Source organism: Euleptes europaea, chromosome 8 (assembly GCF_029931775.1).
Source record: "Euleptes europaea isolate rEulEur1 chromosome 8, rEulEur1.hap1, whole genome shotgun sequence".
Classification (NCBI taxonomy): domain Eukaryota; kingdom Metazoa; phylum Chordata; class Lepidosauria; order Squamata; family Sphaerodactylidae; genus Euleptes; species Euleptes europaea.
Window position 1 is genome coordinate 70,102,937 of NC_079319.1, and position 12,655 is coordinate 70,115,591.

General features: G+C 44.1%; 1 protein-coding gene across 1 annotated transcript in view; it reads left to right on the plus strand.

Annotated features, from left to right (window-relative positions):
* KIAA0319 (KIAA0319 ortholog) overlaps positions 1-8,807 on the plus strand; it is a 37,806-nt gene extending 28,999 nt beyond the window's left edge. The window contains exons 14-20 of the mRNA XM_056854260.1: positions 230-368; positions 2,929-3,088; positions 3,929-4,071; positions 5,125-5,247; positions 5,390-5,480; positions 7,103-7,194; positions 8,598-8,807. Of these exons, the coding sequence (XP_056710238.1) occupies positions 230-368; positions 2,929-3,088; positions 3,929-4,071; positions 5,125-5,247; positions 5,390-5,480; positions 7,103-7,194; positions 8,598-8,779 (930 nt within the window). The 3' untranslated portion in view covers positions 8,780-8,807. The remainder of the gene's footprint in view (positions 1-229; positions 369-2,928; positions 3,089-3,928; positions 4,072-5,124; positions 5,248-5,389; positions 5,481-7,102; positions 7,195-8,597) is intronic.
* The last annotated feature ends 3,848 nt before the right edge of the window (positions 8,808-12,655 follow it).

The window sequence follows — 12,655 nt, forward strand, 5'->3', positions numbered from 1 at the left end:
CTGGGTTTGGGACCTGGAATGACTAGCCTCTCATTATGAGTCTCAATTCTCCATCTTTAAAATGGGAATAAAAGAAACCAGAACTCGTGGATTTGAGGTTGAGGTGAGCAGCCACTGTCTAAGGCTGTTCTTGACTCGTTTTGTGGCACATGGAAGTATATTAAGATTATAGGCCTCTGTAAAATGATTGGTCTTGAGTTCAAATGAATCTGAAGCTTGACTCTTGCAGGATGTGATACATGGCTCAGACCACGAGGCAGTATTGCAGCTAACCAATCTTGTGGAAGGGATCTATACTTTTCACTTGAAAGTCACCGATGGCAGAGGAGATTCAGACACTGACACCGCTATAGTGGAAGTTCAGCCTGGTATGATCTTTAAAAGGACATCTATAGCTTACACTCTGCATTCAGCCCAAATCCTTCTCCCCACCCCATAGGAAGTACGACAAAGGGGGTCTTGTTCGGCTAGGAGGCCATTCTCTGTGCAGCCCTGGCTCCATAGGTGGGAGGGGGGGAGATTTCCCACCGATGCCAAAGCTGATGACTGTTTCACTCTGTTGGTTTGAATCTCCATTGCTGTTCGAGGCAGGTGCCGAAAGCAGATGTGAAAGATAGTTCTCTCAGAAGCCTTGGTGCATCCCCTGGTTTTTCTAGTCATCGGGGGGCGGGGGGGCTGATGACACTGCTTGAAACCACTTTGCACAGGGTAGCTCTAATGGGAACCTGCAGAAAAGGTCAAGCCCTCTCTCCCACTCCCCAGCTAAAATTCTGCTTCCTCCTCTTACATGCTCACATGAACACACATGAAGCTGCCTTACACTGAATCAGACCCTGGGTCCATCAAAGTCAGTATTGTCTGCCAGACCTGCAGTGGCTCTCCAGGGTCTCAGGCAGAGGTCTTTCACAGCACCTACTTGCCTAGTCCCTTTAACTGGAGATGCCGGGGATTGAACCTGGGACCTTCTGCATGCCAAGCAGAGACTCTACAAACTGAGCCACGGCCCCTCCCCATGCTCATGTAATTTTGGTGCAGTTGAAGGAGTTAGTGGTGGTTTAGGGCTGGGGAGACCTGGGTCCAGATCCCCACATGGTCACGATGCTCCCTGGGTGACCTTGGGCCAATCACTTTCTCTCAGCTTAGCCTGCCTCACAGGTGGCTGAGGATAAAATGGGAGAGACGGCTGAATCCTGTACATCCCTCAAAACTTCTTGGAGGCATTTGACAGATAATGCGCAATTGCCACAGTTGAGCTTGTCAATGCTCCCTCGGTAGCCCAAGCTTTCTTGCTGCCATATTTTCTTAATGCCAACTTACAGGGGCTGTGGCATAATGTGGTTGAATAAAACTGTGGGGATGGTGGCCGCTGGGAACAGTGGGAATGGGGAGTGGCCGTGGTGCGGCAGTGGTAGGTGGAATGGTGGGTCTCTGGCTTGCTACCGAGGGCCCCACAGGGTACACATCATTTGAATGGGCATTAAGTAGTACGAATGGGGCTCACTTCTGGCCTTGATGTTATTAACAGTGTGAAAGCGTTGTTCAAACATTACTTGTTTGAAAGCTGTTCCTGTATTTTTTTGTTTTTTTATTCCACTTGAGACAGTGAAGCCCCGTTGTATCCTATTTTCGTGTCACACATGAAGCTGCCTTATACTGAATCAGACCCTTGGTCTACCAAACTCAGTATTGGCTACTCAGACCAGCAGTGGCTCTCCAGGGTCTCAGGCAGGGGTCTTTCACATCATCTACCTGCCTAGTCCCTTTAACTGGAGAGGCCGGGGACTGAACCTGGGATCTTCTGCATGCCAAGCAGATGCTTTACCACTGAGCCACAGCCCCTCCCCTGCTCAGTTTGTCGATTAGCGCACCTGTCGCTGCTCAGTTTGTCGATTAGCGCACCTGTTTGCTAGCGAGCTGCTATAACTAGGATTTTGTCCATCTCGGTATCCCCCCTTTAAAAATGATGCTGGGTGTATAAACACAAACCACACACTATTATCTGTGTGAGATCCCACGTGGCTGGCCTTGTCGGAATGCCAGCATGACTGCTGGTACCTCAGCATGCTAACTCTGCATGTGCAGGAACCAGAAGTACAATTTAAACTTGACAGCAGCTCATTGAGCCCCTTCATGAGAAACCTTTTTGGTTAAGCCTGCTCAGCCTGCCTTTATAAATTAGCCCCGGACTTCCAGAAGCAACAGAGTGGAGTGTACCTTGACAGCTGTGTTGTCTGTCCAATACACAATATCCATTTGAATAGACTGTCAGTCTGGCCTTGAATTTTATTATCCTCTCTTCCCTGCGCCCTTGCCTTCTATTTCTGCCCTCCTTTGCTTCTTCAGTTCCTTTCTTCTTGCTGAATTTTACCTTTAAGCGTAACTAAACAAATAACTTCCACCTTGGTTAATTAATCCATGTACCTTTGCAAGGAGGCTGTAGAGCAGTGGTTCCCAACATGGGGCACATGCCCCACTGGGGGGCAATTTGATTTTTAAGGGGGGCAATTCGAGAATAAGTTATTAACAGTGAATATTTTCCATTTTTATTTTATTGTATAGTAATTACTTCAACTGTCCTTTCGTTCTTTTATTTTTCTCTTCATGGATGCCATGTTCTTTAAAAGCTTGTTTAGACCAGAATTATATGTCACAGGGGGGCATCAGGATTTTAGAGATGCTTAGGTGGGGCATGGCCCAAAAAAGGTTGGGAACCACTGTGTAGAGATTGGGGGGGGGGGCTTTTTGCTCAGAAATTCATATGCTGCGTCTGAAAATATAATTATTATTCAATACATGATAATTTTATACATGGAACTTGCATTTTCCTTGTTTTTTTATTGTTATTCCCACTTCTGGGACTCCTTGCAAATATTATGAAGAGAATATTTGCCCTGCTCTGAAAGAAGTCTGTCATTTCTGCATTTGCAGACCCTAAGAAAAATGGCCTGGTGGAACTGATATTGCAAGTTGGAGTCGGCCGGTTGACCGAGCAACAGAAGGACACGCTTGTGCGACAGCTTGCGGTGCTGCTGAATATCTTAGAGTCAGACATTAAAGTTCAGAAAATACACGCCTATTCTGATAGCAGGTACAAAGGCATATGGAGAGCCAGTGTAATGTAGGGATTAGAATGTGTGACTTTTGAGACCTGGGTTTGAAAGTTACTAGATGACTTTGGGCCAGTCAGTATTACCTGCCTCACGAGGTGCTGTGAGAATAAAATGGAGAGGCCTATGAACACCAACACTTTCTTTTCGCAAAACTATGCACCAGCAGTCTTCAAGCTCAAAACAAGAAGCTTTTGAGTCCCTGCCACTCGAAATGCTGCTTTGTAATTGGCTGTAGTTCTTACTTTGAGAGAGAAGCCCCCCCCCCCGTCACGGAAACCCAGTTGCCAAGCCAAAATGCACTTTAAAAACAAAAACAAAACAGAGCTCTCGAAAAGGAACCGGGAGACTCAAGCCTCGTTTCTAAATGCCTTTCTTCTGCCCAGAAAGAACTCCGAGGAAGCAGGAAACATTTGAATCTGCTTTGTAATTTGCTGTAGTTCTTTCTTTGAGAAAAACCAAGCTTGCATGTCCTGCGCTTTGCCTTATGCATGAGGATTTCACCTGGGCTAAGATCAGGGGAGATGGAAGAATCGGGTTAGTAGAAGAATGGGAAGTCCCAGGATTTGTGAGGGCTGGCAGCGAGGTTATCTCTAATGGACGGGAAACTTCAGCATAACTTCAAGGAACAACTGAGACAGACTGCGGGCAAATGTGAGCGAAAGTACCCATGCATAACTGACCTCTGTGTACCAGACTTCAGCCTGATGGGGGAAATGTCTGAATTTTGTAGAGAATAGAACCATGGTCTTGCTACGTGGCATATTGGATGGAGCTGCCATCGTGGCCCCATAATTTTAACCTGCCTGTCCTCTCTTTAGCACAGCGGTGGTGTTCTACGTGCAGAAAGGGTATCCTTTCAAAGTCATAAAGGCTTCAGATGTGGCACAGATGCTCCGTTTGCAGCTCTTGAAAGAGAAGCCGGACTTCCTGCTTTTTAAGGTGCTTCGTGTTGACACTGCTGGTATGTCTTTGTTCTCCTTCCAATGATCCGTAGAACTTTACAAGACTTTAGTACTCACATAGCAGCGCAACATGTATTTGTGTACATATTTAGTTGTTATGTATGCAGGTGTGTATGTTTTCTCTCGTAATGGATGGTTTGTGGTGATGTCCCTATGTGTTACTGTTTAATAGAATGGTGTTGAGCAAACCAAGAAGCTGGAGAGTAATGAGTGCCAAATGCTACAGATCAATAAAGTTTACAGATAAAGTTTATCGTAGGCCATTGCCAGTGGATCAATGTCAGGCATTCTACACTGGATGTTGAATTGCAGACTAGCCTGTTTAAAATGAACTGCCTCTGGTACATCTGTAGTTCCACCCAATCAAAAACAAGTCAAGTTAGTTTATAAAAAAATAAAATAGTTCTGTACCATGCGGAAATACAGTGCTTACAACACTGTTCCGTGCAGGCATTTGGCTCCCTTTGCTGTTACCTGTGTAGAATCAGAGAAGGGCTGGGGATGTAGCACAGTGGTAGAATACACATTTTTTAGATTAACAACAGTGGAAGATCTTGGGTAGTGGGCTGGGGCAAAGGCCTCTTCTCAGTACCCTGAAGGGCCGATGCCACCCAGAGTAGACAGAATTAGCCTAGACCAGTAGTTCCCAAAGTGGGCAGTACCACTTCCTGGGGGCTGGTGAGATTACCTAGGGGGGCACTAAGAGGCAAGAGGGCTGCAGGGGGGTGCTAGAGGTGGGCCCCTTCGACTGTGTTGTTGGATAGGGTAGGGGGCGCTGTGGTTCGGTTTGTGGGACCAAGGGAGTGGTGGCCCGAAAAGTTTGGGAACCACTGGCCTAGACAAACCCAATGTTCTGACTTGGTTATTGAGGCAGATGTTTGTGGATGAACAAAAGAAGGTTTTAAGATGAGGAAGTAGCTTAGATTTAGGCTTTTCTGTCTTGCTAAAGTTTACCTTGGCCTTGGGTTGGCAAGTGCAGAAGCAGAGGGAGTTGTTTGTCTGAATGCCAAACACCAATGCAGTATTTACAATTCCATGTTTTGCCATAATAGGTTGCCTTCTAAAATGCTCTGGACATGGACATTGTGACCCCATCACTAAGCGTTGCATTTGCTATCAGCTCTGGATGGAAAATTTGATACAGTGGTACCTGAATGACGGAGAGAGTAACTGTGGTGAGTTTGCAGAGGGGGGTGGGATGGATGAAGTCTTCATGGGAATGGATGCGGAATAGAGCAGGTCTGTATGTGTTCTCTCTTGAATGTACGTGAACTAATGTAGCCTGTTAACTGTTTTGGAACGTTCTGTTCTCCCTAGAATGGAGTATACTCTACGTCATGGTGTCTGCTTTTGTTTCGATGGTGCTGATACTGAGTTCGGTCTGGATCTGTATCTGCTGCTGCAAAAGGTAATGATGCTAACCTCATGGATGCTACACACACAGCCAAAAGAGAGTCAGTGTAGTGTAGTGTAGTGGTTAGGGTGCCACTCTGTCGTCTGGGAGACTCATATTCCAATTCCCCACTCGGCCGGGAAGCTCCCAGTGTGATCTTGATGCCAGTCATTCTCTCTTTCTCAGCCTAATCGACCTCTCAGGCTGTTGTGAGGATAAAATGAAAAATAAGATCCACAACCCTAAGCTCCTTGTACAAAGGGCAGGATTAAAATGTCATAAGCAAAGAGAACTGTCCTCCCTTGCATAAATGGCCATTTCTCTCTGCGAATTTGACAAGGTGTTTAATTGTAAGAAACTCTAGATACATAAAATTAATAGAGTCTGCTTCAGATTAATAGAGTCTACTTCAGATATGCTGCCCTGTGTATTTCCAAGGCTGCTCGGAACAATAATGTGGGCGGAGCGCCAATTTATAGCCCTTTTGGGAAGAGTTTTAGCCATGCTGGGCATGCTCAGATGCTCGCTAAATAGATTTTGATGAGAAGGTCTGTGTAGGGCAACACCTGTGCGCATCATGTCAATCTGCTCAAGCAAAGTGATTGAGGCTGGAGGAAGGCTTCCAGCTTTGCCGAGCAGAATGACTGGATCCACTCCAGTAAGAGGGGCTGCACTTTTGTTTTTTTAATTTTTAAATTAAATTTTTCAGGGTACAGAAAAAGGAAAAAAAAAAGGGAAGGGGGAAAAGAATAGAAAAATATACATCACATCTTTATCCTCGTCTGGCACAACCCCCACCCTCTTCCTTTTCTTAGATATAACACTGTTCTTTTTCTTAGATAAAACATTGACCCATTAACTTTACTAAATATATTCAATTTCCCATTTCCCAATTCACTACTGTTAAAAATTATAGATATTATGATTAACTCCCTTAACTACTCAGTTTTACATAATGTGCATTATACCATTTGTTTTATCAGTCGTAATACTCTGCTTTTCTTCTGTATGGTCATAATTCTCTCACTATCTGTTTATATATAATTAACACTATTACATAGAGCATAAAATCACATTGTATCACATATATTTGTCATAGAAAGCTTGCCATCTTTGTTTATGTTCGTCAGTTATCTTATTCTGAAGCAATGTTGATAACCTTGCACTTTTTGAAGTGAGCCTGATTATCGTTATCGCTTGGGGAAAGGGTATCCATAACGCAAATCTGGTGCTGTTTGAGTTAGGGAAACTGAAAAAAGGTTGTGCTTCTGGGGCTCAGAATGGCCATCTTCAGAAGATGATGAGCTTCCCAGAGGCTGAGATAGTAGATTGCTCCTTTTCACACCTGCACTTATCTGCCTTCTGATTCGGATGGGGGAGATCAACTGCTTGCGGACCCCGGGTGAGGAGGGGAGCGAGGTGAGGGGAAGAAGGACCACACATGCATCAAGCTGATGGAAACTAGGCCACAACCTTTGGATAATTCCGTCTATAAGAAAAGGCAAAATTTGGGGGATTTCCCTAACTGTTCTTTGGATTGCTCGTAAGAAAACCACAACCGAAAAACTAAACTGGACATTTGTTTTGCCAGTTGTGCATGGGCAACTATTTAAATTGTGTTTTTTTATATTTCCTAGCAGAAAGAGGACCAAAATAAGAAAGAAAACAAAATACACAATTTTGGATAACATTGATGACCAGGAGAGAATGGAGCTGAGGCCCAAATATGGTATTATTTTTTATTCTTCTTCCAATCTCACTGGTTTTAATCAGTGAGCTATTTATAACTCATGTGTGTATTTTCCCTATTTTTCTGGTAATTAATACATGATTTCCCTTTGCCCCGTCTGGTGATTTAATACTTGAAAGAACAGGATCTGGTTGAGCTGGCTGTCAGTTCTTGCCGTGATAAGTCACTTAGCCCCTAGTGTGCTATAGCGTCTCTTGCATTTCTGCTTGGGGACAAAACCATTTAAATGTTACATGTTTCAGTTCCGTTTTGGGTTCTGTGTCTAAAAGTATTCTGATTTGGCTTGTAAAAAATCTCAGTAACCATTTGAGCCACACACCCCTGGACCAGATTCAGTTCTGGTTCACATGGAGAAACCTAAAGATCATTAGCACTATGAGGGTGATGTCCTATGCAGAATGGAGTAAGTTAGCAGGGTCTAGCTTACTCTGTCGCTACCCGTAAGTACAGTAGAACCTCTCTCCTACTCCTCTTTTTGCCCAGATCCACTTACATTAATGGCTTGAGCCTGCTGCATTATGCAGTAAGCGTGAGGAGTTGATGTTTCAATGCAGCTGGTCTTCCTTGGCAATGAGCTCACAGTGTGGGGAGGCGGGCTCTCTCTGCTTTTCCTCTCTTGTTCCCTTGTAAAGGACAACGGGCTGGTTTCAGAACACTTAAGCTGCCCTTGTCTGATGGGCCAGTGACTGGCAAAATAGACCAGGATGCCTACTTGGAGTCCCGTGCAGTATTTTAGCGGGGGCTGTTTTCCTTTTTAAAGAATGGAACCTTGGATACTTACCATTCTGTTCTGAGGTATGGAGGTAGGGTTGCTAGATCCCTCTTCACAACTGGTGGGAGGTTTTTGGGGCGGAGCCTGAGGAAGGCGGGGTTTAGGGAGGGACTTCAATGCCATAGAGTCCAATGGCCAAAGTGGCCATTTTCTCCAGGTGAACTGATCTCTATCTGCTGGAGATCAGTTGTAATAGCAGATCTCCAGCTAGTGCCTGGAGGTTGGCAACCCTACATTTATGCCATATCTGGCCCTTGTAACCAATTAGTTTGACACCCCTGTTTACTCCCCTGAGTATTCCCCTGTTTACTTCCCTGAGCAATTTGGAGGTAAGGTGAAGGAAATGTGCAGTAAATTGGAGGTTGACAGCCCTATATGGAGAGCATCTTCTAGCTTGGGTGTTTCCCGCTCATTGCCCCTTTCCCGTCTCCTGGGCGGGAAACTCTCCTTTCTTTCAGTTCTTTTGTGTGCACATCAGAGCCCTAGGACACTTGGGTATGTATGATGGTGGACAAGACATGACTTTCTGAATGTGATGTGAATGAGATGTTGCTAAGTCAAACAGTGGACAGGCCTTCCAGAACCTCTTTTGCCGATCCTCTCATCTCAGGTATAAAGCACAGAAGCACAGAACACAATTCCAGCCTGATGGTATCGGAGTCCGAGTTTGACAGTGACCAGGACACCATCTTCAGCAGAGAGAAGATGGACAGAGAGAATCCGAGGAATCTCATGAATGGTTCCATTAAAAATGGCGTCTCCTTCAGCTACAGCTCAAGAGCAGATAAATAACCCTGCAGTGAAAGGACACGTTGACCCAACCTGCTAAGGATGTGCTGATCCTCCCTCTGTATTTTCCAAAATGCTACAAGTGGCTGATGGAGCAATAAACTTCCCGAATGGAAGAAGGGGAAATGGACTCAGTGGATGTGGATAGCTGCTGAAAGAATAAGAGACAAGCACTTTAACTTGCCACGTGAGTTTATGCGGTTGGTTTTTAAAGCCTAAATGACTGCTGATGGTATTCACGTTAACGTCTCATGGACCACTTAAGACATAGCCAAGACGGTTGCATTGTGATGGTCACATATTAAAGCTATCTTATGAGATTATTTCCCAGAGCAAGCTGTGACCATGCATCTCTTTCTAAAATCACTTTAAACTCAGTATGCAAATTAACCCAAGTTATTAAAAGCAATGTCTGGCTAAACAGCCTCAGTTGTCTTCATGCATCTAGTTTTTATTTGTGCCTTTTCCCATTAAAAAAACACACATATATACAAAATTAGTAAAAGTTTCTATTAAAGAGGAGGGATGCTTAACTTTCATTGATTTTTTAAAATTATGGTAATTTTAACTAGACATTGGAAACGTGTCGGGGTGTGTGCATGCATATATGTTCGGGACAGTTGATGGTGCTGAATTTTGCTTTTGTACAGCGTTGCAGTTCAAACCATTTTTATACTGATGTAATCCTAACAGGCCCTGACCTGGATGGCGCAGTCTCGTCCGATCTCAGAAGCTAAGCAGGGTCAGCCCTGGTTAGTATTTGGATGGGAGACCACCAAGGAATACCAGGGTTGCTGTGCAGAGGAAGGCACTGGCAAACCACCTCCTGCCATGAAAACCCCGAAAAAGGGGTCACCATAAGTCAGCTGCGACTTAATGGTACTTTACACACACCCACAATCCTAACAGAGCCAGCCTCTAGTTTGTTAAAACTTTCCTGACCATTATACAAGGGCTGCTGACTTCCATGTCCAAGAAACAGCTTTTTCCAGGTGCTGCACACCTCTTTTGTACGAGCAAGTTCTCTCTAGGAAGAAAGATTGGTTGAGGAGATGGGATTCCCCCCCTGGGGAGTTTCCAGCTTGTCATTTTACATTTAAATCCACTAAGGTTTTCATATGATGACTTTCTCTACCACTTAAGGAAGAATCAAACCGGCTTACAATCACCTTCCCTTCCCCTCTGAGGTAGGTGGGGCTGAGAGAGCTGTAAGACAGCTGTGACTAGCCCAAGGTCACCCAGCTGGCTTCATGTGGAGGAGTGGGGAATCAAACCCGGTTCTCCAGATCAGAGTCCACCACTCCAAACCACCTTACAGAACACAACCAGTTAACTGTTGAATAAATGCATATGTCCAGACTTCAAAACAAGTTAGATCTTTATTGTATTGTTTATTAAATTCTGTATATTTATTAATAATACATACTAAACATTGCTGGGGGAAAACCATGTTGACATAAGAATTCAAGTAGCCCCTTCAGCTAAGGAATCACAACACTCAAACGGTGACACATTTTTATGTAGACATATACATTGAAATATATTAAAAGTAAGCAAGTTTCACTCATAAAAAAACTTAGTCAAAATGAATGGCTAGGATTAACTCGTGTTACACACAGTCAACAAATTTGTGCTTCTCACAGATATTTAACCGCATTCTTCCCAAAAAGTCCATTGACAAGATTTGAGCATATTCTATCCATATTTTTTGAAAATCGTATTTTTACATGCCAAACTTTATCAGCTGCCACAAAGGAGGGAATAATCTGAGAACAGGTTTAACCAACTGTTTTCCCACTTCAAATGAAAAGGCTTTGAGGCTCATTGACACCACACACATGTATGGCAAATGTGAATATCTTATTCCCCGGCTGTCTGAATTTGCCTTCAAACGTTGGCTTGAAATAGCAGGCCCCATTTCTAGATTTTTTTCCCCAACAGCACTTGTAGATTAGCCCATTGGGGGCTTGGAATGCAAGTATGTGAACAAACCTTTCAAATGGTATTTTGCAGCTTCCTGCACTCATAAGACGGCAGTTTTTTATTTTGTTGCGAGCATCAGCTCCTCTTCTGTCTCCCTTAAGAGACTGGTCACGATGGGTAGCTGTGTTAGTCTGTCTGCAGCAGTAGAAAAGAGCAAGAGTCCAGTATCACCTTAAAGACTAACAAAAGTTGTGGCAGGGTATAAGCTTTCATGACTCATATCTGTGACTCTGAAGAAGGGAGCTGTGACTCACAAAAGCTCATACCCTGCCAGAACTTTTGTAAGTCTTTAAGGTGCTACTGGACTCTTGCTCTTTTCTACAGTCTCCCTGAAGAGTTAAATGCTCTGAATACTGGCAGGAAATAGCATCAATAGCCCCAGTGACTTGGACATACTCTTATTATGGCACCTGGATGAAAAAGCTAGCCCATGGTAATTTCCAGCTGCATAAGTCCTTGCCGGCATGGTTGCAAGAACACACCGATCCACACAGCAAAGAAGGAAATGGTAAACATTCACCACTCTTTATTGAGCTCCTCTCATACTGTTGGCACTAGGAGGTCAAGTTTCAGTACACCATGATATTTTTTTCATCTAAAGAACAGCAATTAGTGGTAGGAAAAGTGACATCTCTGGTGTCTCTGGAGTGCAACTATTTAGGGGTTGGATCCAACCAGCTTTTCAGCAGGTAAGAAAGGGTGGAGAGGGAAGCCTTTGGGTTCATCTGACACAGCTCTTTGGGTCAAGGTCATATCTGACAATAGCAAAGGAGCCTAAGATATAGAACTTCTAATGAAGTTTTGCTAGGTAAATAAAATACCTGTTTAGTTTAATGCAACAGTGGTAACACGCCTCAATTCTACTAAATTCTTCCATTTGAAGAACTAGCTACTAATTCTAAGAAGACTTGATGCAACATCCACATTAGGCTAATGCTTGTGATCAAGAGCTTGACCCACACTACACCTTGACTGGGATTCTAAGTATACTTTTATAATCTGTAGGAAGCTTCTAAAGTCCTTCCTCATCTTTTTTTTTTTACTCTTCTTGTCCTTGGCCTTGCTAAGATTCAAGCACCTGTTGCCGGCCTTTGATATATCTCTAGAATGAGCAGCACAATCAAGGAGGGGCATTACTTGACAGTGAATTATGCCAAACCTTCAAGGGCAGTAATAGTATCCAGTACAGTAATGCAAGAGGAAGGGGGTTTAGGGAAGCAAGAGCCCTTGTATTTTGGTATTTGAACTAAATACCAATTCCTTCTTGAACACATGAAGTTGACATACTGAATGGTATGTCCACCAAACTCAGTATTGGTCCACCAAACTCAGTATTGGCTACTCAGACCAGCAGCTGCTCTCCAGGGTCTCAGGCAGGGGTCTTTCACATTACCTACCTACCTAGTCCCTTTAACTGGAGATGCCGGGGAACTGAACATGGGACCTTCTGCATGCCAAGCAGATGCTCTACCACTGAGCCACAGCCCCTCCCCACTTGTGCAGGTATTGAAAGACCACTTGTGCAGGTGGGTACTCTGTGCTCATCTACATAATCTCTCCATCGACCTCCAAAGACTCCCTTTTGTGCCACATGGGGAATCTCTGGAGAATCCAGGGGTTCAAACATAAGGTGTCCACCCAATAAAGAAACAAGCCAAATAAACTGCAACAGAAGCATCTTACACAACAGCTGAAGTCTATATCTTTGTGCGATTGTAATAAAAACACATTTGGTCTCAAGGCTCAGCTAGTAATCACACATCCTAAAAATGCTGTGAGGCAAGAACTGTTATGAACAACAGGGAGATACTCTTATCTACAAGGAAATTTAGTTCCAGACATCACACAAAGGTAGATTTCCTTTCCTGTGAGCATCAAATGTTCTCCCGGTAGCCT